This window comes from Salarias fasciatus, chromosome 14 (genome assembly GCF_902148845.1).
Source record: "Salarias fasciatus chromosome 14, fSalaFa1.1, whole genome shotgun sequence".
NCBI lineage: Eukaryota > Metazoa > Chordata > Actinopteri > Blenniiformes > Blenniidae > Salarias > Salarias fasciatus.
In genome coordinates, this window is record NC_043758.1 from 7290172 (window position 1) to 7314316 (window position 24145).

Here is a 24145-nt window from a genome sequence, read left to right on the forward strand (position 1 = left end):
TAACAGCCCTGGGCTATTTTAGATCTAGGACAGCACGATGCACTTCGGGACAGCGTCCCCCCCCCACCCCCTTTTTTCCTCCGCCTCGTCTATTCTCCTTTCCAAAATCATCTCATCAGTCACACGCCTCATGGGCCTGCATCCCTGGATTATGTGCAGATACTGTGGCTTCCCAGTGAAAGCGGAAATTATTTCCACTTCTGTTCCGTTTAAATAAATACAACCTAGCATGATACACCGATGGAAATTTCTACCCCTGCCATGGACCTTGGTTACAATCAGACATACAGAGAAGTTGCACTTTCTAAGTAATGGTTTAGTGAAATGTCCTGCACACAAAAATACAGAAACAATCTTTTTTTTAATTTTATTTTACATAACCCATTACAATAAGGATTCTTATTTAAATAGCTTGGTTATGATAATAAAATAACAGTTTATTGGACCATTTAAGGTGAAACAAGTTAATAGCACCACTTCCACTGAGGTTACAAGCAATAAAGAGAGTGAGCGACTCGGGTCTTCACTATAAGCTGTCCATTACCAGTTTACAACTTTGTAAAAATAAGGCGCAGAGTAATGACTTAATGAATTATCACAGCACACAGACAACAAAAAAAGGGTACGATAAAGGTTTGAAGATTGATGAATAAAGTATCTATCTGTAAAAGTCCACTGAGGATATTTTTAGGATAGCAACACAACAAAATGTGAATTCAACAGTAAGTTTGTGAAGAAACTCCACCTTTCATCCAACGTGAAAACATGTTCAGAACAGATTACCCTAGGTTTTTTTTGGGACCCACTGCTCCTGTCAGTGACAGCATTTCGGTCACCACTTGCTGAATGTTACCGCGCATGCGTGTGATACACTTACTGCTGCTCATGCAGTTCCCATGTCAGTTTTCACCCAGTCGTTTAGACGTTGCATTGAAAGACTTAAAGACTCAGCTGTCAGATTTTTAATTGCCTTGCCTCTGTCCTCAAACTGAATAACTAACTTCATGTTACTGCCAATTTGTTTAATCATGTAAAATCAGTCGAGGGATAATTCTGAATATTTAAGACAAGTGACAGTCAAGAGTGTATGAGTATTCAGGTGTTTGCCTTAACGCACAGATTCACCTCTATTTGTAAATCCATCTTGACAATAACCTCTTATTAAATTGTGTTGTGAAAGTTTTACACATAATGTCCTTCATGGCGGAACATCAGCAGTCGGGATCTTAAGGGCTCTCCCAGAGAACCAGAGTGGAGGCCTAAACGTTGGATAAGTGGGGTTGTGTTCAGTGGTACACAGGTTCAAATCCCTCTGTTGATAGTTTCTACCTCTGTGGCTCGCCGAGCAAGCCTGCACGTCCGCTGCTGTATGTGTAGTTAAGGTTAACTATGAATAGAATAGGTTCAAAGCAGAGAAATAACGTCATGGAGGGGATCAATAAAGCAGGCTTTCTTCTTAAGACTCCTTGTTTTCTGGAATATACCAGCAGGGCTCATTTCCCTCTCAGCTACCTGCCTGTTGAGGCCTATTAATGCAGCTTGCTATCACACCATGACCTCAGGTTGAAAAAAATAAAAAATAAAGCACAAACAGGCTTTGTATGGCATGATGTGCACAGTAATAATACTGGTCAAGGCTGAATGCAAACACCACACTCGTGGGTGCAGGACAGGCCTGGCCGCTAAAACCAGTTCACCGCATTTCATTTACAAATACCACATCAATCCAGTCCCCATCGAGGGACAAGGCCAAAATTCTCATAAAACCGTGAGTTGGATGTTGAATTTTAATAGCTTTTCAATACCGTTAACATTAGTTTGTAAATATATTAACAACAGGCCAGTGTGAGCTGGTTTTGTTTTGTACAATTACCCCAGTATACCATTCAGTAGATCTAAAAATAAATTTATTCTGTGAAATTATGAGCATAATTTGACTCTCAGAATAAAATAAAAACATGTGCACATGCACACACACCACACGGGCACGCAAACACACTCTTTTATGAGCGAGGACTTGGCAGTTAAACCCTAGACAAACAATCAATACCTCCAGGCAATATTAACAGCAGATAGACATTATTGCCTGAGGTGGAGGTGGGACTCGGCAAATACAGGAGAGAGAAAACAAACCCATTATACTGTAGTTAAAATAGCAACCAGTAATATTTTACGGTTTCTCTGAACACAGTTGCAGTTATTCACAAGACGGCGCTTTTAAAAGTGCTGATCAATGCCAGTTGATCTCCTGTTGCCTCAGACATTTCAGGAAAGATAAACACACACAACAGGGATCAGGTCCATGCTTTTCTTTTATATTCCAGCTCCGCGGGTCCTCTGAAGATTCTCAAACTGTTAAGGAATGTATTTGTTGCCAATTAAAGAAATGTGAGTCATTTAACGTAAGCACAAGTGGAGATAATACTGGAATTATTTTTCATAAGAGACAGAGATGCCCGTCTAATGTCACAATGAAATGTCACAAAACCTGCAACTGGTAAAAATATCCTAATATCTTTTTTCTATGAGTTCTTTTCTTCCAGAGTTGTTTGCTAAACCAGGTCTGTATCTGCTGAATGTTTGCAGCCAAAAGCCACGCTGAATTTATGATCCAACGGGGCAAATAACTTGTTTTATTTTATAATTACTTTGTTTTATGCAGAAAAACAAGAGCTCGAATCAAACAGCCATTAAAAACATTCGTCTATAATTAGTTCCATTGTTTACGTAGATTTTTTTCCCCGACTGCCAGAAAAACAGCCGGCATGAGCACACCTGGTTAGACGAGTGGATGGAGCTCAGATCTGAATGTTCAGACTCAAAACCGAGACGACATGTTCCAGTCGCACATTTATCGACCAAAAAACGCGGTGGATCGCTTTCGTTTCAGAAACAGGTGTGTGTTGGCATATCAAAGGAGCAACTTGTATTCTGAACCTAAAGTCTTTAAAATATATTTTATTTTTGCGTTTGCTCACATGCGTCTCGTCCAACTGAGCGATCGACCGATGTCCAACCACAACCGGAGCTCCACACTGGGTGATGTGGCCAAATTGCTCAACACCACCAAAAGCAATCTCTCCCTCTTTTTTTTCCCCCTTTTTTCCAGGCAGCAAACCTGTATTTTTGGTAAAAACGAGTTCAGTCTCATCCAACGGCTGCACCTGTATTTATTTGAGTCTCACCGATAAAAAGAGAATGCCTGCCAGGATCAGACATCATTTAAAAACCTCACAAATTACAGACCACAAAATGGTCATTACATTGAATCCACACTGTGCTAAAATCAATTCGACCCAAACATTAACGTCAACACTATTACCTTTAAATGTGAGCAGTTACTGCGCAGACGACGTGTTGGGCTGTGTTTATTTTAATTTCATGTCCCTGATAACCCCATTACCAGTACTGCACCACGGCGCAGAAACTGCGATCAATTGTGACTGTCGGCATCACTAATAAAATGTCAGCCTGCGGCACTGATCCATGCGGCCGTCCGTCTGTAAGTCTGCACTCGGTTTGGGATACCCAACATAAATGACAGCTGAATGCATCCCAACATGGCCCCCGGGGATCACTTCAACCTTTCATCCCGCTGCTTTATTCCTTGTGACATCTCTCACCTGCTGCGGTGTACAAGCAGCCATGCATGCAGACACACTGAGATCAAAGATCAATCGCCATCCAGCCATGTTTAAAGACCGAGCTCGCTGGAGATCTTCTCTGACTGCATGTTGAAACTTGCTCAACAAACAATGAGCTTATGATCCGACGCTAAACGAGTTGGTTGCAAAAGCAGTCCGGAGCAAAGAGGACTACATAAAGCCAAACAGAATCTGCTATTAAATACCCAGTAGTGTGTTTGGCGGTTTCACTGGTCCCCATGCTTTCTGTCATAAGCCAACACTTGGATGAAATATGCTCATAAAGTCAATACGATTGCTTGATGTCGGATCGTGAATGTTTTTTTACATTTCAAAAACCTTTCTTGCTGCAAAAGTGACTCAGTCATTCATTTGCTGCTCACGAGACTTTTAGAGAGCAGTGGACAAAGTGAAGACTGTAAAATTGCACTTACAACTCCTACGCACAATAATGAGACTAATCACCACTAGTTGTAACACACTGTCTAGTCTGGTTCAGAACACAATCTGAACTGGAGGCTCTCCAAAATTTATTTATTTATTTATTTTTTTTTTTTTTTTTGGGGGGGGGGCACTATCTCTACATCTTTAAATGCCATCCTGCTATAACACACCTGATAATGGAGTGATTAATGGATTTAATTGATCTAGCTGACCCAGTGACTACCTGGCATGTGAACATTCATGATAGTGTGATTTATATGGATCCACAATTAACTATTCTGCATGTAGAGTGCAACCGAGGTTGAAAGTTGTGTTTAAGCACAGCGTGTGATCCAAACAATTACCGATGGGACTCTGTTGAAAGCTTTAGCCAGATTTAAAATTCGAGAGGGTGAGCTGCAGTGGAAATGTTCTGGCAGTGCATCAGTTGTTGTCAGCTAGATCATGCTAGCAGGGTTAGCCTTGACAGCTGGCCAGACGTGTTGCTTTTATTAAACATGTATGACGTGTTAACACGAGCGCACATTTTCTTTGGTCTTTGTGCAGCCAGAACATCTCCGCTCACAATGCGCGGGTCAATCGGTATGAGCGCTCACAATAATTGCAGCATTTATGATGTCCTCAGTCATTTTGTCAATGACTATTTGAATAAAGCTTTCAGCCCCCGCCTCAAAAAAAAAAAAAGGCTGCGTGCTCTGAAAAGCAGTTACTTTCTGTAGTTTGAAAGCTAAAAGAGGATTTCAAGGTAATTCATTCATGAATGAAAAAGCTCTTGGAAGGGAAATCTTATTTTATACATACTTGACTTTTTCCAAGACGGCTTATTTTGTGTGCTCCAATTAATGTAACAAACACACAAGGACCCCTGAAGACAATTACATGTATCACTATGCATTTAATGTAACATACACACCTACTGAACCTCAGCGCTGATTAAAATGAAATCAGGTACAGCATGACGAACACCATCAGTATCTTTTAACAAAGAGAAACAGAGAATGTCTCCCACAGCGATGCAAATGACCTTTAGAGCTGATGACACTTCACAATCAAGACAGATATAGCAATAATAATAAAAAAAATCTTTAGAAAAACAAGTTGAACACAGATGTAGGTAAAAAAATGGTTTCTCCGGTTGAAGGATTGCGCTGGTGGAAGTTCGCTAAATGTCACTGCGAACCAACGCAGCGTTTGTTGGCTATTTTCAACAATGTAGTGCATCATTTCCTCTGTAAACCCTCAGCGGTGTTGCACTCCAACAAAAGAAGTCAAACATCAGTAGAGGTGCCTCAGAAAAAAGCCCACAGCATTCAATCTGTAATGTAATGCCCATGAGGAGTATTGTTGTTCGTAATTTCTTGCAGATTCCTTGAAGCAACTAGCTTTACTGAATGGGAGATTTCACCTGCTGCAAAAACAGAAAAGATTTATGAATTACCCGAGAGCTCATCAACAGATCGTCCATCTGCAATGACTTTGATAATTAATTATTTATCAAGCTTAACAATTTCTAAACAGAAATCCTTCAAACTGATTGCTTCAAACCACCACACCCCTGAATGACACCAGAGTTAAGATCAAACACTAAGTGGGGAAGGGAAAGTGTTTTCTTTTTATTTATTCTTTAAGATTTTCCACCACCATACATTTGCCATAGGTTTACAGAGGGAAGATGTTTGTCACGGCTGGATACATTGAATTTTACACTTTTAGAGAACACCTTTTTTGAGAAATGATCACATGAATAATTGAAGTATTATGCTGACTCTAGTTTGGCCATTAAATGAAAAAAAAAAAAAAAAAAATTTCAGCAGCATCAGCTGAATAATAAAACACATCATTGGCCAGATGCCTCTCAGCTAGTTAATCCAAGGACACGTGTGCATCTGTACACAAATGTAGAAGGCTCTACAAACAAAAAGCAGCATTATTACTAAATGTGGCTGAAGATGAGAAATCCGTCCTCTGCGAGCGCCTCACTCACTGTCCTCTGACGAGCAAATCATGAAGTGGTCTCAAAGCACGAGGGAATAAAGTGCTGAAAAGACACGAGTCTTATAGAACCGCCGACCGTCGTAACATTAAGTGACTGCAGCTCTCAGTAGTCTGACAGCTTTATGGTGGCATTGTGCGGCCCACCATTCAAACACACCAGTGTGCGCTCAGCACATGCCAAAAAACCCTGCGTTACCCACCCCCTTCCTCTAGCATGGCACACAGGGGTCACCTTAGACCGGCGACCAAAAGAAAATGAGCAAATACGTCAAACACTTTGATTAATACTCAGCTGAGTTCATCATCTTTTTCTTTTCTGATGGCTCTTGTTCTAATGCTCTAAAAAAAAAAAAACAACTAGAAAAACACTAGATTCATCCTGAAAGCTGTGAGTGCACTCTGGTCTCATTTCTGAGAGGAGCTTTCAAGGAGGACCATTGTCCTTGTGTTTAATACATCTTCATGTGATGGATGCAGTTCTGCCTGACTCCTCTTGATTTCACTTAAACAGATTGTACATGGGCTTGAAAAAAACAACAACACTGCTTTGCCTTTTTTTCAAGCTGCATTAAAAGCCATTTCATAAATCTCACATCTGTTTGACTTTTGCAAGAAGACAACGAATATTTAAACTGTGCAAAGTTTATTCACATTTTGTTCATCTGGATGAGAAGAGTAATATCACAGAAGTCCCTCCAGACAGATAAGGCTTCTTCAATTAAATGGAATTAGTAGTCAGTGGCTAAAGAAAGTAATCCCTCCCAAAAAGAGATGACGGCAGAGAGGATTCATTTCACCGATAGCTCCAGTCATCCGGGAGAACATTTCCAGCATTTTAAAAGAAGCCCTGGCTCTTTTGCACTCTGTAAAGCTCCATACTTTACAGCGAGTCAGAAGTTAAATCCCCCTCCCTATTATGGTCTGATTACATCTCCAATTACCTGATCATATCTCACACATGTCAGGTTAGTGCTAAAGATCAGAAGCGTCCACAAACGGCCCGACTTCATCTTGGATGGGAAGGAATACTAAAATGAAAGAAAGACGCAAGATACATCACAACTGCAGTGAGGTTTGTGTGGCCAATCAGGTCAAACCCTGGCTGCTGTACACTGTGATGAAACCCGACTGCATTTCATGATTTCAACATCACTTCACAAATGGCAGCTAAAAGCCAACAGAACAAAAATCTAGAGAATGGCCGAAAACAAGTGAAGCTGGTCCGTTCTGAAACCGTTCTGTTGGTAAAGCTGCATGTGATCAAAAAGAAAAAAAGAGAGTGAACACAATGATCAAAACTAGGTCCAAGTAGAGATAAAGCACAGACAAATCAACATCATCTATACGATAAATAGATGACTATGGTTGTCTGCTCCTGGAGTTTAAACATGAACCACGTGATGGCTCCGTCGCAGACTCTTATTTTATTGATAAAGCGGTTCAGCGAAAAACATTTCAGAAAACATTTGAGGCGAGAAATGAGTTGTGCAGTTGCTGAACCTGCCCTCCTATTTTTTGTTCCACTACAGCTAGATTAGACATTTTACAAAAGTTTTGCGATACTAATTCAGAATTCGACTTTATGCAAATGAAGAAAAGGCAACTCCAGGGTGACGCAACACCGTGCAGTCTGCATGCACAGCAGTGCATTTCACATCTGCAATGAATGAGATGTGGAGAAACTGATGTATCCTCTGGACACAAGATGACGAGTCAACAAAAAACACACTGATGAAATTTAGCCTTGTGCTAAATCAAGCTTATTAACAGCTACCTCATGAAAACTCACGGACAGTTTGTCCAATAATATGCAGTGTCCCATCCAAAAGAATAAATAAATAAAATGTAAAAATCCAGCCGACGAATTTTCATCATCGGTTACATCAATAAGGTTGACTATTCGTGCCAGTTTTACATGGCAGCTCAACATTCCTTTTTTTCCCAGTGCAAAGCAGCATGATTATGCCACAAAGAAAAATTTAATTTGCCTAAATATATTTCTAAAAACCTGAACTCGCCTTTTTATTCCATAAGAAAAATGCATAACTTTCAACATCCCATTTTTACCCATGCATCCTGATGCAAAACACAACCCTAGACAGCACAATTAAGAAGGAACGTCAATGAGGAAAGAGAAAAGTATTGTGCTGACTGGTACAGATATGTTTAAGTCAGCAAGTTCAGAACGGAGGATGTCTTTTAAAATTTAACCATTAACAAAGCAAGAAGTGTAAACGGTGATGTATGTGTAAACATTAACTTCATGCAGCTGAACCCTCAGATAAATGCAACCAAGGAAAAGCTATTGTATAGTTGCACAATATATTGCAAATGTGAAATATCAACACTAAGAATAAACACATAGCAACAAATTGAACTTAAGTTGACTTTGCATTTCAACATATTTAGCAAATCAGGTGGAGCCATACTGCAGTAGATACTTTTACTCCATTATTTCAACACCACACTGTAAGCTGGTAGAAACAAACCAGAAGCACAACAAAAAAAAGACTTTATACAACAAAGTAAAAAATTTGTTCTACTCTAAAAAATGCTTCTTGTGGGGAAAGGTGGACACATGTGATCACCAATCCCAAGAAAGAAAGCAAAGAGGAAACAACCACGTTGTTTTGGGGTTAAAATTGAGCCCCAGAACGACATTATTTGTAAATACAGATTAATTAAGAATAAATAGTCAAGTTTTGCTTATTCATTGCAGTCTTGATGCAATACACAACATTACCACATATGTATCTGATACCATGCAGCCCTAATTACACGTGTGCTAAAAGATAGAGGTTTATTATAATAAAAGTATAAGGACGCCATTAAAACATATGTATTTGTTAAGAGAGAATAAACAGATTCGTTTAAGTGACCAATGTGACTATTTTATAAGATCTCAATAATGTCCACACGGTCTTCCTTCATCCGGACAGGCTGCACACTTTGTCACATGCAGCAGACACACTCGTCAGAAGTCTGTCAGAAACGACCCCAAAACACACTTTTTCCTCCATCACGCCGGCGGCTCGAAGCTGCGAGACCGAGGCTTGAAACTCCGGTGAATTTACCACCACATCGATGTTTAACACGTAGTCCTAACCCTCGGAGTGTGGCATGCTCTGGCAGTCCGCTGCATACCTCAGATAGCGATCAATGCCAAAACAGCAATGGTTGGACAAAAATGGTCACACTCAAACAAGCTTAAGACACCATTTTGAAAATCCGCCGATTTCAAGATAACAACTCCGAGATGCCATCTTGCCAATTATTGGTAGATTAGCTCCCCGTTAGCATGGCGATTCGACCATTCCGATGCAGGAATCCGTCACATAATCCTAACGTTAGCTTAGCTTCCCCGCTAACCCGCCGTAGCATCCCCGCATCCCTCCGCACGCGCCGTTCACATCGCTAATTAGCGAGCTAGCATTGGTTTAGATTAGCGAAACGACAATGGAGACCCCTCACAGAATGGGTCTCACCGGGGACAACAACAGCTGGAACTTTAACCACTTAAACTCCGATGACTTAAGTTGATAAAACATCGATGGTTTCCCAACTGCCAGCTCCAGCCCCGCTGTTTGAGCTAGCTGTTTAGCTTAGCCCGCTAGTTCGCCGCTGTAGCCGCCGCGGAGGACAATTGAAGGGATACGGAGGAGAAAAAAAAAACAACCAGCAAGTCGACACATGGACACTCCTGCCCTCCACAACCAACACTTACCGAAATCACTCGGTCGACCAACGAGAAGGATTTGTTTTCTCTTTCCTTTCCCCCAGTGTGCGTACGTGCTCTCTGTCCCGTGTGTGTTCGGTGCGGACTGGCTCGGCTACGGCAGCGTTTTGTCGGGCCAGTGGCGCTGGGAAGACAGCTTTCACCCGGAGAGACGGCCACCGTGTGGGGGATGGGGATGCACTGCCGGGAGGGAGGGATGGAGGGAGGGAGGAGGGGAGGGACGGAGGGATGCAGGGATGCAAGGAGAGAGACGGAGGGAGGGGGCTACCGACCCACAGATAACGTGAAGTGGAGAGCCTCCAATAATAAAGAAATCAATTGATTTCACACAGAGGCATCAGGACAGAGGAATGTGTTTCTTTGTTCATGTTGGATTTCCTGATCTTGTATTTCCGTCTCTTACCAGAATGAAGAAATATCGTGTTAAAAAAAGCATTTACACACGTTTCAGCAATCGTGTTATCCAAAAATATTATTGATTTACTTCCTTCTTTTATGCTTTTGTGCATGTGCTCAATCAAAGATGCCAGATAACTTCATTATTTGCTCACTCAGCTCTTTTTTTTAATTATGTGAAACTCATACTTTAATCTTTCTTTCCATTTTTCCCCCCAAAAAAATTTCTGTTAGTGATGTAGGCCTGCAGAAGCTGCTCCATGTCTTTGTGATGGGTGTTTTCAGACAGGAAAGTGTGTCATTTGGTCAGCAGCAGCAGCTCTGTGGTAGTGAAACAGTACTGCAGCATGAGGAGAAGTTCATGTTCACTAGTTCACAGTCAATGCTGTGGCCTCGTGCATAACGAGCAGTGATTGTTTCACTCAATGATTTAGCGCCATCCAGTGGCCACAAATCACACAGCATCAAACCCTGATACAGAGTGGTTCAATGTAATGTTACACAAATCAGACAAAATGTACTTTATTTTTAACAAGGGAAAGAAAAAAATAATCTTTAAAAAACAAACAAACAAACATAGAGATTACTTGGTTGCAAAAGAAATAGTAAGCAACATCCATTAAGTTTTTATGAATTCATACAATAATCAAAACCCGTTGAACAGATTATGCAGGTGTGTCGCAAAGCACTAGAATCCAATGCAACAGTTCTACAGCACTATGTTTCTAACACAGCAAAATCACTGTGTTGAAAAAATACATTAGTGTTTTAAAATGTTCAGAATTTTGAAAAACTCTGATGTTTTCTTCACTAGAGGCCATGATGATCACAATGAAAATATGTTTAGATTTAATATTAGAAACGTACAACTCTTCATCATGATCATCATCATCATCATCACCATCATCATCAATTATTTCACAAGTTATAATTAAACTATTTTTATTTTGTCATTATCTTATATGAGATATATATTTTATGGCTGTAAAAAACAAAAAACAGAAAAGCACTGATGTATTTATTTTTATGTGATATAATGATTTCTCTTTTTTCTTTTATCATTATCAACCCAGTTTGTCAAATTATGTCAAAATATGAATTTGAATATGCTCACATACGTACGCACAGAAACAATGCACTGTCTCACATCTGCTGAATGCAAACGCCTCATCGGTATTTTTGAAATATTTTTTTCCTACATTGCTTTGTTAAATATTTTTTGTACTTTAAGATTTTACCACATTTACATTCAAGATCGCTCAACTTGATGATTGTTTTCAGATATTTTCCCCTCCGAAAATTGAATAACAACTAATTTTTGGTCTTATTTAATTGAATTTCTTTTATTGTGATTAAACAGATAGTCAAAAGTAACGTTTATTCACGTCGAAGGCCCTGCAAAGCTTCAAACCCATTGAAGAACTGCATTTCCCAGCAGTCATTGCGCCGCTTCCATCCGATAACAACAACAGAACGTCACGCACAATAGAATTCAATATTCTAGTAAAATAACACATTTATTGTATTTGGTTGTAATAATCCATCATGTACAGCAAAAAATTCAAATGCTTTTAAATAGTAAATAAATAAATAGATGGGAAAAAAACGAACCAAAACACAACAGCCGCTTGAATCCTCGCGTGAGTTCTCTATTCCGGAAGTTGGAACGGCATGAGCTGTCCGAGGTGCTGACGCTGTGAGGAAGATTTGTCCCGCTTCACATCACTTAACTATGTATCTCTGAGGTATTCTGGGTGCTACATATGTGTAAGTTTTAGCATCGCATGTATTGTGCGTACAATGAATAACACGACGGTGCGAGGAAGATACTGAATGTGCAGTGACATCCCTCAGAGTTGAAGTATTGAAATCAGGTGTTTTTAGCCTTGCGTTTTCTTTTCCATGTCTTTTCCAGATGCATTTTTTTGCATAATATGTGACTCTTTCCAGCACATCTCCGGTAGTGTCAGACATACACAGTTACTGCATTGCAAATATTGATCCAGTTTTTTTGTACTGTCTTGCCAGGATGGATGAACAGCAAGAGCCGACCTCTGCTTTGACTGATGCAGATCCCGGGAACAAACCTGGCTGTGCTCCACGATGCAACGGGATCCCAGAGCGCCGGACTCTTCTGCGGGTGTCTGAGTCCCATGGACTGCAGCTCCTGAGCCTGCTCAGATCTCTCAGGGAGCGAGGCCTGCTGTTTGACTTCACCATTAAAGTCCAGGAACAGAGTTTCCCTTGCCATCGCTGTGTTCTCGCAGCATGTAGTGATTTCTTCAGGTATCAGTGTATCTATTTATCTATCTCTCTCCGAATTGCCAGTTTTCTAATGATGTTTGTGTCATGCTGTGTGTGTTTAGGGCCATGTTTGAGGTGGACATGCGTGAGCGTGATGATGGCTCAGTTACACTGGGGAACCAGTGTCCAGTGGCAGTCAGCGCTTTCCTGGACTTTGCCTACTCAGGAGAGGCGCTCATCAGCGATGGCAATGTGGACATGTTGTTTCAGCTCTCATCCTTTCTACAGGTACATTTGTAAGCATGACGTACTCCCCCTATCTGTCTCCAGTCCTGTTACCTCTGGAAATATAACATTCTGATATTGCACTTCATGTAAAATGCCATACACAAGCCTTTTTTTTGAAGAGAAAGTGTACCAATGTAACTGCAGCTTTTTGATATGCATCGCTAAAATCAGCAGACGCTGAAATTGGCCCCATGGAGCCTTCTCAACGGAAAGATATTAGACTATATAATAGGTTCAGCTGATCACCTGCAGAGTGTGATTGCTATGGTGATTCCCATAACTCATCAGTGTGGCTTGTTTAATTTCGAGCACATCACCACCCTGTTTCAATCAAACCAGAGGTCTAATCAAGTGAGTGGAGACACCCGTGTGGGTGTACATGGATGTAATGCACTGGGAATAACCAAGTAAACACAACATCAAGATTGCACTCACTGATAAATATTGTGGTTATGTTAGAAGATTTCTTTGTGTTCATAATAATCCAGCCTATTCCTCCGAATCATTTATCCACCTTAAATATTTCCTCATTGTCATTGCTACATTCTCAGGTGCCTGTGTTGTCCAAAGCGTGCAGCGACTTCTTGATCGGAACCATGGATCTTTGTAACTGTCTGTCCCTTCTCTCCCTGGCGGAGGCGTACGGCTCAACCTCTCTCCTTCAGAGTGCCAATGAATTTGTAGTTGAGAACTTTTCTGACCTTTCACAAACCGAGGACTTCATGGAAATGCAGGTAATGAATAAAGATTCTACATGAGTATTGGTTGCACACACATTGGAAAACTTTGGGCATATCTGTGAAGATGATCCAGTGTATCAAAACCTTAATAGCCTTGTTTATTTTCATGTTGCTAATACTTGAAATTGAAACATATTGCCAAACCTTTGCTGTTTCATAGTTTAATTTATATCATGTGGAACTAGACTATTTTTTAAATAGTCTTTTATTTCTCATGACCTTGAAATCCTTAGTAAATTCATTCGTTGAGCTGGTGCAATTATTTCAACCTCTTTATCTGAGCAGTAGTTTGTTCCACTGAGAAAAAAACATGAAAAAAATTATTAAGATCACAGATAATGACACCTCTCTTCACATCAAACTGTATAACACCTCAGACTTTCAAATTCTATAACACTGCCTCATCATCTAAAGTGATGGAAAACCTGTACTAGAGGGTATACTTGTCCTGTCACCTATGAGGAATTTGGCATCTGTACTTCTCAGAGCCATAAATCTTATTTCATTTCTGATATCTAGAAAATTGAAACACTGGCAGAAAGCAAAGAAAGAGAGCTCTAGTCACTGTGATGGACCTCAGAAATTCTGCGTTACAATGTAAGACAACATATATATCTATGACTTGTGCTTCTCAGTAACATCACACAAAAATAATAAAGAGCCAGATATTTAAAAAAACTGAGTTATTTTGAACTTGAAAAATCTAAGTCTAAATAAATCCAGTTTACTAGTCATAAGAGAGTAAAATAGCATATCAGAAATAGAGGTGGATATCATATGCCTCCAAATTCTATGTGTAATTCATTCTGGACAGCTGTAACCAAAGGCTTCTGGTATTCGTTTTCTAGTTTGATAATCCAAATCAGAAGAGGAACAAGCTCTCATCTGTTCTCAGTCACTTTTCATTGTTTCTATTGCTTCCTCAGTTGAACGTCTTGGAGCCTTGTCTGAGGTCAGATGCCCTCAAGGTGCCCAGCGAGGAGGCCGTCGTGGTGTCACTTCTCAGATGGATTTGCTTCAATCTCCCCGAAAGACAAAAACTTTTGCCAGGATTGTTGTCTTTAACCCGACTTCACCATCTGCCCGCAGCTACACTAACGGTATAGGCCCACTTTAGAAATCGGATTCTTAATTTGACGTTACTTGTAGTGTTTTCATATGCCCAGCTTTCCTGTGTGATCCCAGAACCTTCGTGATTCGGAAGCCCTCCTCTGTGATGACGAGTCCTGCGTAGCGCTGATCTCAGAAGCACAGAGCAGACAGACTCAGTACGACGGACTGCTGAACGACCCCCGGCCCGCCACCACACAGAGCTACATCTACATCCACAAGACGGAGGAGAATGGAGAGATCCGCCACACCTTCTGCTACTGTCTGGATACCGACCGATGGAAGGAACTGGGAACGACACAGAGAGAGGAGATGGCCACCATGCCAGACCCTCCAGGGTCTTTTCTCACCGGCTATGCAGAGAAGGTACAATAGTACAATCTGGTAGACCTTTAATGTTTTAAAAAAATGTACAAAATAAAGCAAAACATATTCAGGACATCAAACAGGTTGGATTCAGAAACCCTTAACCTCTATTTAACTACAGTAAGAAAGAATTTGTATTTTCAACTCTCATGAGAAGGTCTGGGAAATATTACTTTTTGACCTCCTTATTTATTTATTTTTTCTTAGAGAGAAAAAATTATTCAATACAAAGCAAAAATTATGCAAATGTGTTTTTGATTTGTAGTGGTGGAGATTCATTTGTATTCCTGCTTTAAATTCTTGTGGTACAGATCCTCTGACATCCGACAGGGGGTGCTGCAGGCATTCTTAGCATCCTTGCTTCCTACAGCCTTGATAAAGTTGTGAGTGGCCAACATACTGAGGAGCAGCTGCACTGAGCCTTTCTGTTCACTCGCCATAAAAAAAAAAAAAAAATAAATACTAATCAGCATTCAGGATTTTGTCAAATCCAAACTGCTTTGATCAATATTGTGGACCTGTTGATCCCAAATCAGACTCATCAGATTTCCTGTACAGGTCTGCTGAACAGTCAGCTACAGTGTTAACAGTCACCATCTTTTCCGCTGTCGACTGGCTCTCAGATGTTTGTCACAGGAGGCTGTCGTGGGAACTGCTGTCGGGCAATACGTCTCCATGTGGCTGAACCATTCCATGAGGCCACGGATGAAGTCTGGTGCTTCTGTCCCGTGACCTTAACCTGCACACCAGCTCCGGCCATGCTGAAGCCCAGAACCATGCACACAGCTGTGACCTGCCTGGACAGAGTGTATGTCATCGGGGGACGCACCGCCGGCTCCAGAGGGGGATCTCCCAGTCTGCTGGAGGTAAAAGCATTTTCATTTTCATAAATTGGAAGCTATGTTTGGGTTTTTTTGTAATAAATATTGGTTATATTTTGTTGCTTGTTGTCATCTCTCTTGTGCTCCAGGTGGAGTATTATAACCCTCTGACCCAGACCTGGTGCTCTGTCAGCTCACTTCCCACTGCCATCTTCTACCCTGAGGCCAGTGTCTGTGGCAGCGTCATCTACACTCTGGGCTCAGAGGTGGAGATCACAGATTCCTTTAACCCGTCGCTGGACTGCTTCTTTCAATATGACGCCCAGCTGGATCAGTGGAGCCGCCTGGTCGCTGAGTTTGGCCAGTTCTTCCACGCCACTCTTGTCAAGGCGGTGTCAATTAATTGTACGCTGCACCTCTGTGATCTTTCCACGTATAAGGTGAACTATTAGATTGTCACCAATGAGCGAATCAATGACAAAATCACTCTTTAATGAGTATGAAATGATCAAATTCAGGATGGTTTGTGAACCGAGTTCTCTGATTTTCGTTCAGGTCTACAGTTTTTGTCCAGAGACCTGTGTATGGAAGGGTGAAGGCTCATTTGAATGTGCTGGGTTCAATGCCGGTGCAGTGGGTACGGGGAATCGGATCTACATACTGGGTGGAGACTATTCACCCGACGAGATCACTGATGAAGTTCAGGTATGAGTGAAACTTCAACTTATCTTTGTACATTTCAGCTGGTGCGGAATACGCTGGGTTTCTGAATCACGATTTCATGGCCTCAAAGTGGAGTCCATGACAGATGAGTTGAGCTGATACTGTAAGATCACAAATTAAATAGAATTTTGCTCCCACAGATTGAATGTTGATAAGTTATAAATATGGTCATTGTTAAGTATGAATTCAGTTTTATTCCTAATATTTTCAAATAATCCTGAAAGTTTAATCTTCGTCCTTATTGTTTCCAATTTACATTCAATATTTCTAATTATTTTTTCCGAAGTTAATGATTTTATGTTCAACATCAGAATATTAGAATGTTTAAATAGACATTATTAATGTTAAAGTATTTTAGAATCAATAATACTCCTCAGTTCAATATATGTCACGTTAGTGTAAAAGTGACCATGAAGTACTTTTTCAGGGAAAATCATCTTTTTTGAAATGCATGTGGACAATTTATTTTAAATCTAACTTGTTTTTCTTCGAAGAATTGAACATTCATCTTCATGCTTGTTTTTAATAAGGCCCTAATGTCAAATCATAGGAGCCCAGCTGAGGTTTTCTAATGATGAGATGTTGATTGGATTGATAAAAATCACACCGCAGTATCCGATGCAGAGTCCTGCACATACCAGTGGAAAGTATCTCTAGTTCCACGAGAGCAATTGATATAATTATGCAATACAACCAGTATACCACCGATAATAGATTACTTAGATATAGCAACATTTCTGAGCAAGTTCGCATTCATTCTTTTTAGTATATACACTTATTAACCCCTTTTTCCTACATTTTTTTATTGTGTGTGTGTGTGTGTGTGTGTGTGTGTGTGTGTGTGTGTGTGTGTGTGTGTGTGTGTGTGTGTGTGTTTTCCTGTGCCCCGATCAGGTGTACTACAGTGGGAGGAGTCAGTGGGAGGAAGTTGCCCCCATGCCCAGGGCGCTCACCGAGTTTCACTGTCAGCTCATCAGCTTCAACAGATACAGAGACCCGTGGCGTGACGCGACGTGATGCACAGCACACACACCTGCACGCTTGCATGTACACAGTGACATGTGAGCGTATTTAAAACTTGCGTGCATGAGTTTCTCCCAGCGTTCCAGCCCTTGCACGTGATGCAGAAACATTCCTGTGTCGTGAATGCACACCAGGTTGGTGTTATGCAACATAAAAATGAATCCAACTAACAAAAGACTGTTTAATGACAAGAAGTGAACATACAGGTGATGCTTCAGGAGTCGCCGTTTTGTTTTATGAGTACATGAACATTCATTGCTTTGTCAAAATGGGACCGTGTACAAAACAGCATGATTCAGTGTATCAAAAGTCACATGAATAACACAGTGACATGAAGTGGTGGACGAACTACTGTTTGTGATGCTTTTGCAGTTTTTCCTATAGCAGCTGGTTATGCAGTTTTTTTAAGGCTCAAATTCATTTTCTTTTAATTTATTCACCCTCCTAATTCTCTTAAAAGAAAAAAAATATATATCAATACAAAAGCAGATTAAAGACGAGTTTGTCATTGACTTTTACTTGAGCCATCAAACAAAGAATTGGCCTTTTGAATGTGAAAGAACTGCATCAGACCAGTGACCTTGCTGAATGAAAAACATGTAAACACTGTGTCTGGACCACATTCAATCAGCTGCAACGTCTTACAGCGACCATGCAGCCTCCCCTGTGCACAAACACACACTCACACACACACACATCCCCCTCCGTCATCCCGTCATCTCCACGTCTCTCTCGGCTCATCTCTTCTCTGCTCCGTGGTTTAAATCTGGTACGTTTTCACCAGCAGCCACATGAGGAGCACCGTGATTAGGACGATCATGAAGTTGAGGAACAGCTCCTGCACCGAGCGGTCCATGATTACAGCTCAGGTGGAGACGGTAGACCAGACTGTCGAGGAGAGAAGGGAGCTGCTGCAGGAGGAGGAGGAGGAGGGTGGAAAGAGGGAGAAAGGCTCTTGATGTAATATGCGTGGTTCGACTTTTGGGTGTAGATCCACGTCCTGGGAGAGAAGAAGTGGAGACAGAGATGGAATGAAGCATTATTTGTGGTGCAATTACAGGAATGAGCAAAGCTTATGGGTGGATTTTATTCAAAAGCATGCATTAAAAATGTCTTCCGAAAGAGGACCCTAAAAACATAAATCCATAAGATAACAATGATATTGCACCTTTCTAAGGAAATATAAAGACGTGGAAGTCGGATAAGTAAAAGCAGAGCTAAGTGTGTGCGTGAATGAGAGAGGGAGGGAGGGAGGGAGGCATGCTATGTGTTGTTGTGATCTGCCTTTGCTACAACAGGTTCAAGGGATCAGAGAGATGGGTTACCACGTCTGTTCACAGTGACCATCAGTCAGCAGAGGAAAGGGGCCACATTATCCCCCGACATTCACATGCCATGCTCAACCGAAGTGCTCACAATAATACAGAAGTACACATGTGACTGGTTTACACATTGCTGAGCATGATGCATGAAGAGGCCACATTCACACGCACCATTACTTTTACTAACCTTCCATTTTTGGCTCTACTTACGAAAAAAAAAGCTTAATTATTCAATACTGACTTCCATTCTTGCTTACCTTGCTTCTTTAGGCTTTGATTTTGAAACAAAACCAAAGATCTTTATGCGTTCTTGTATTGGCCTACGATAAAGCAACCTGCCGTCTTCTTCTTGGAAGTCTCTCACTTGTTCTTCTTCGGAGCGTCTGTCGTCCAGTTTTCTGCTTTCAGTGTGGGGGGGGGGGCAGGCCTTCTCCTAAAGTAGTCATCCTCAGCGGACCGCCCATGGCTCACATACACACTGACTGATGTCAGACGCCAACAAAACAACCAATCAAGCGTGCTGTTTTCCATAATCTGGTCCACTGAAGTGTTTACCACCCGTAACCATACAGAGTGTCTCTGCCACACACACGAACACACACGCACGCACACGGGAGGGACTATTTATAAAGCATTATTGCAGATGCTTGATGGATTACAGTTGCTCCAAACACAATACTTGTATCATCTGATGAATATGGGAAAGTGTAACAGTATCATGCAGTATCAGGGGAGGAACTAGGCTCAGAGACAGGGATGAATGACGGAGCTGGCATGGGTTAGTTGACTTATTTTAGTAATAGAAGCTGTGGCAACACAAGGAGAGCAGCTGAAAGCCATGCCGATGACCAGCCAGCTAACAGATTACTAGTGAAGCAGTGTGAAAACCACACTGTGAGGGTAAATTCTTGAAAGTATGCACACCGAGGGCTGCAGAAATTGTGCAACCAATAAAGCCTACGGGCATTTTCCAGCACGCCGTAAAACGCGATAAGTTAACTGAAATTTAAAAAAAAAAAAATAGTTGAAACTGATTACATCAAAAAAATTTGTGATACTAACTCAAAAGGAAGCCTCTTTTTTTTTTCTTAGGCAAAAGCTACTTAGCTATTTTAAGTGACACGTAATCAGTTTTACAAGTTAGAGATAAATCTTTTTTAAGTAATCATAATGTTACATTTTTCAGTTATCTTCACTAATGAAAATTAAGTTTTCCCTGACTCAATTTTTTTGTTTAGCTCTACCAAAACTATTTTTATGTTATCTGTAAATACTTTTTTTGAGTAATGTTGACTTGACTTTTTTTAGTTAAATTCAGCTATGCAAACTTTCCTATAATTAAAAAAAAAGGGTAATTCAAACTCAAAACAGCAAGCTCAAGTACTTTTACATACATATTTTAAAGTTGCTTTAACTCAAAACACACTCCAGATACACACAATGTGAGTGGACAGTAAATTTCAAGTGCAAGTCACTTTATTAACTATCTGAAACATTACACAACAATGCTTCTGCGAAACTGTTTGGCAAATCAAGCAAGTTTAATAGCTTTGGCAATTGACCAGGGTATCATGCCACACAAGAATCAGAACGTTATCCTGAGTTTCAAATTTGAAACCAAAAACTTGTGTATATTTATGTATTTGCCTGAGATGAACAGCATGATGATCAGTCAGACAGTTCTCTCTGAACTTTTTTCCAATCAGAAAATCCTACCTTCTCACACTTTTCAGTAGAAGATACACATACGAAACCTCAATTATTACTAATCAATCAAAAGTTCAGTGATTTCAGGAACACAGTTGAAGTTACTGGATTCACAGTAAAGAGAAGTCAGGAGTCTCTACCTGCTTGTTGTTGAGTGTTCCCTTAAAGCAAAATCCAAAAAAATGTGTAGTGGCACAAGAAAGTGACTGAATTCTGCTCACATGGTCAAATGACACTTGAACACTTTAAACATTAAATATACAGAAACTTTTAAGTGTAGCAAAATGGCTGACCTTATCTAAACTCCACACATTGATCTAAAACAGTAACAATTCAAACTTTAAGTTGGACAACAATGATCAAACAATCTTTCAGTGGGTTACAATCACATTTGTCAACCTAACATGGTTCAACATGTTACATGGAATTCCAGTTACTCAACTGCCATTAGGTCATTTTTGAGGCTCAAGACCCTCGGCCTCAACTTCCCATCCTGCAGGCCCCATCAAGACTTTTTGGAAAAAGTCAAATGTATTGGTCAAGTCTTTTGGGTAACTCGGGTGCAGTGCATAAATCAGTCCAAAAAACATGACATACCCTTCAGCCAGCGTGGGAAAATCAACCACAATGTTACCCTTAAGAACAACAGCAACCTTGTCGGAGCAGAGGACAACAGTGTCTGTTGATCCAGCACTGATCAGGAGGAGCCCAACTGGTAGGTCTCCAATCTCTGGGTCATCTGGCTGTGGCATCTAAGGAAAACAACAGAAATGTTTTATAAATTGAAGGAAGACCTCTTGAAGGCCACTTCGGCATTCTTTTTTATGAGAAAGTACTGAAGCAGTTTTGAAAAATTTGATCTCAGGTTTAATTATTATCTTATTATTGGATTTTTTTAGATGAAAATTTGGAATATTTGAAAGAGAAATTATATTATAGCTATTTTTAAGAATTAATCTATTTCCCAAAGCTCTTATTTTAGAATCTCAAATCTCACAAAGAGGAATATATAGTGTACTCAAATTTGTAAACAGTTAAATCAAATGATTTGCGTTTTACATGACCCGATATAATCCAAATATAAAGCCCAGAATCTACATTTACTACTGATGTTTTTTAATCTGTGGCATGCTAACAGAGATTATTTAATCCACACAGGGTGTCGTACAGCACATATCTCACATTAATTTAATTTAAATAATTAATTTGATTGAAAAGAAATACTGACTTACATCCCCTTTCTTCGGAAATCCTGAATAATTTTGAGTATTCTATCCCTATTTACTGGTCGTTATTTCAGATAACATTTAATCTTCTACTTCTGTGATCAAAATAAACCTTTTCTCGGTCAATATTTAGTTCCCATCAATGGTGTATGCTGAAAGACTCACTGTGTCATTTAGTTCTGATGGTTCGTAGACAGAGTAGTTGTTAGAGGGTCTCAGCTCAAACGATCACAGTACCAGCTCTCGTAGTTCCTACAGAGGAAGGAAACATTGTTATTAACTAGCATTGTTTGCATGATACTGCTGAATCTTGGAAGTCCTCCAGCCTGTCTTGCAGATGTTTACAAGACGTAATTGGTCTAGATTCATTTCACATCAGATTTCAAACAACAGGCACAATGTGCAGATATATTTTACAGGCTTTATAGATGTACTGAATACACATACCTGATTGAAGATTCCTTGTGTCAGTCAGCTGCTTCCATTTCAGCCTGTAAAACAAAAACATTGAAAAATTAGAGACTGTAAAATCTGCAATTTTGTCTTCGAACAGTTTGATGGGTTTTCTGCTGATGAGTGCAATACAAACAAAAACAGAGCAGGGAAACAAAAAAAAAAATAATAATAATAATTCAGTAACGTGAAGATAAATAACCTTTAATTTAAGAACCTTGCCCCTTTTCAAACTTAACAGTGTAAATTTACCTTAAAGTTAACTAAAAATACAGACTGAGCGGTCCTGCAAAATCTGGGTTCAAAAAGTGCATTATAAGAATTTTATACACAATCATTTTCTAAAATTGCCATAACAGACGTGGGTAAAATAAAAACATATTCACAGATCCAGACTTCCGGGTCAATTTCTCATCCTTGAAACACATAGCTTCAAACCTGATCTCTCTTTCTTTACGACTGTCAGGAAAACTGAGAGCTACATCCTCATTTTCCTTAAAACGAGCCATCCTCAGAGCTCACCAAACACGAGAGAGGCGAGATGGCCTCAGATTGTGCAACAGCGAGCTGTTCAAAGAGCTCTGACTAGTAGCGACCGCCCGGCCAGTGTTATGGATTAACTGGTTCCCATGTTAACGAGTGACGGTGGGGTGTGTAAACACATGCTGGATATAGCACATGTTAAAGGTGCATTAAGGAGTTTTTCAACTTTAAAAATACTTATTTATTCATTGCAAGTACCTCTAACAGCGCTAAATTGTCACTTGAAAGTAGCAGTGCCGGTTTGGCACCACAATTTTTTGGGGGAGAATTTGAAAGGAATGACATAATGCACGCTCCGGCTGGCCTGATTTAGTTAGGTTTCGTTTTGTCCGCCATTACTCCGCCAGATGCTTAGTGAGCAACAATTGAGCAGGATCTTCCAGAAAGTAAGAAAAGACTGGCTTCTAGCACTGCCACAGCTCCAGCACAGACTCCACCAGGTAAAAGAAACTTAAATTTTACTTGAGTGCAACTGCAGGGTCTGTATCACCAAGCAGGTTTTAAGAAAACTCTGAGTTCAATAACCCGGAAATGAGGGAAACTCTGAGATTTCAATTACGCAAAGGGAGAGAACTCAAACCAGAGACAGACGAGTAACTCCAGCCTGTTCCACTAGGAGAGGTAACTTAAACTGTCGGTCAAGTTACCGCAGTAACACACTCCGTGACTCTAACCTGGGCAGAAGCAGGTTTTTCTCAGTCAACCCTGGATTTTCTCTCTGGCTCCGCCCCCTTTCAGCCACACGCGCGGTTCCATTTCCTCATTCTTTCAGTCAGCTGGCGAGTTTTTGCGTAGCTGTCAAAATTTCACTGTGGTCAAGTGAGCCTACACTTCTTAGCCCGCTGTCAAATGAGCCGCACGTTCACTAGCTGTGCGCAAATACACCGAGCATTACGGTAACACCGTTCCAAAACCCATTTAAAAAAAAAAGTGGAGCAGTATGGAACACAGCTCACTGCATGTAATACATTATATGTTACTGCATTTCATAAATTATATTAATTTCATAAACACTATGAAGTATGATTTCTGTGTACTTTTCCTCTCATTTGTTGCCAAAGTTCATTAGACATAGTAACACAAGCCATTGTTATCTGACTTTGAAGTCTAGTAAAATACTTTTTTTCAATAAGTAGTCCACAATATTAGTACTGCTGGACTTAATACATTACATATTACTTGCACAAGTACTTTGAAGTACTTTTACTGTGTACTTTTCCTGTAATTTGTTACCAAAGTTTCCTGTTGATGTAAATAAGTCAATTTCGCCTGACTTTGAAGTGCAATAAAATCCTTTTTTTCCATAAGTAGTCCACAAAATCAGTACTGCTGGACTTAGTACATTACATATTATTTGTACAAGG

The 24145-nt window shown here is 40.3% G+C and overlaps 3 protein-coding genes across 4 annotated transcripts in view; 1 reads left to right on the forward strand and 2 right to left on the reverse strand.

The window, feature by feature from the left end:
- Positions 1–9969, reverse strand: part of fam168a (family with sequence similarity 168 member A) — a 28656-nt gene extending 18687 nt beyond the window's left edge. For both annotated transcript variants that reach the window (XM_030108112.1, XM_030108111.1), the window contains exon 1: positions 9808–9969. The gene's annotated coding sequence lies outside the window, so the exon portion shown is untranslated. The remainder of the gene's footprint in view (positions 1–9807) is intronic.
- Positions 9970–12274: 2305 nt separating this feature from the next.
- Positions 12275–17657, forward strand: kbtbd3 (kelch repeat and BTB (POZ) domain containing 3). The gene is made up of 9 exons (XM_030109302.1): positions 12275–12501; positions 12582–12747; positions 13299–13481; positions 14414–14587; positions 14673–14963; positions 15587–15829; positions 15934–16224; positions 16340–16489; positions 17402–17657. Exons 2-9 carry the CDS (start codon positions 12586–12588, stop codon positions 17522–17524), a joined length of 1617 nt encoding a protein of 538 aa, XP_029965162.1. The 5' UTR covers positions 12275–12501; positions 12582–12585; the 3' UTR covers positions 17525–17657.
- Positions 17658–17691: 34 nt separating this feature from the next.
- Positions 17692–19392, reverse strand: sln (sarcolipin). Its single transcript, XM_030109303.1, has 2 exons — positions 19110–19392; positions 17692–18530 (listed from the first exon to the last, which is right to left on the reverse strand). The coding sequence occupies exon 2, from the start codon at positions 18384–18386 to the stop codon at positions 18291–18293; it is 96 nt and encodes a 31-aa protein (XP_029965163.1). The 5' UTR covers positions 18387–18530; positions 19110–19392; the 3' UTR covers positions 17692–18290.
- Between the last annotated feature and the right edge of the window lie 4753 nt (positions 19393–24145).

Excerpts from the sequence above, each read along its gene's own strand:
- sln (XM_030109303.1), bottom strand. The coding sequence starts at position 18,386 with ATGGACCGCTCGGTGCAGGAGCTGTTCCTCAACTTCATGATCGTCCTA.
- kbtbd3 (XM_030109302.1), top strand. The coding sequence starts at position 12,586 with ATGTTTGAGGTGGACATGCGTGAGCGTGATGATGGCTCAGTTACACTG. Across the intron at positions 14,588-14,672 it reads TGCCCGCAGCTACACTAACG|AACCTTCGTGATTCGGAAGC; the intron begins GTATAGGCCCAC and ends GTGTGATCCCAG. Across the intron at positions 16,225-16,339 it reads GTGATCTTTCCACGTATAAG|GTCTACAGTTTTTGTCCAGA; the intron begins GTGAACTATTAG and ends ATTTTCGTTCAG.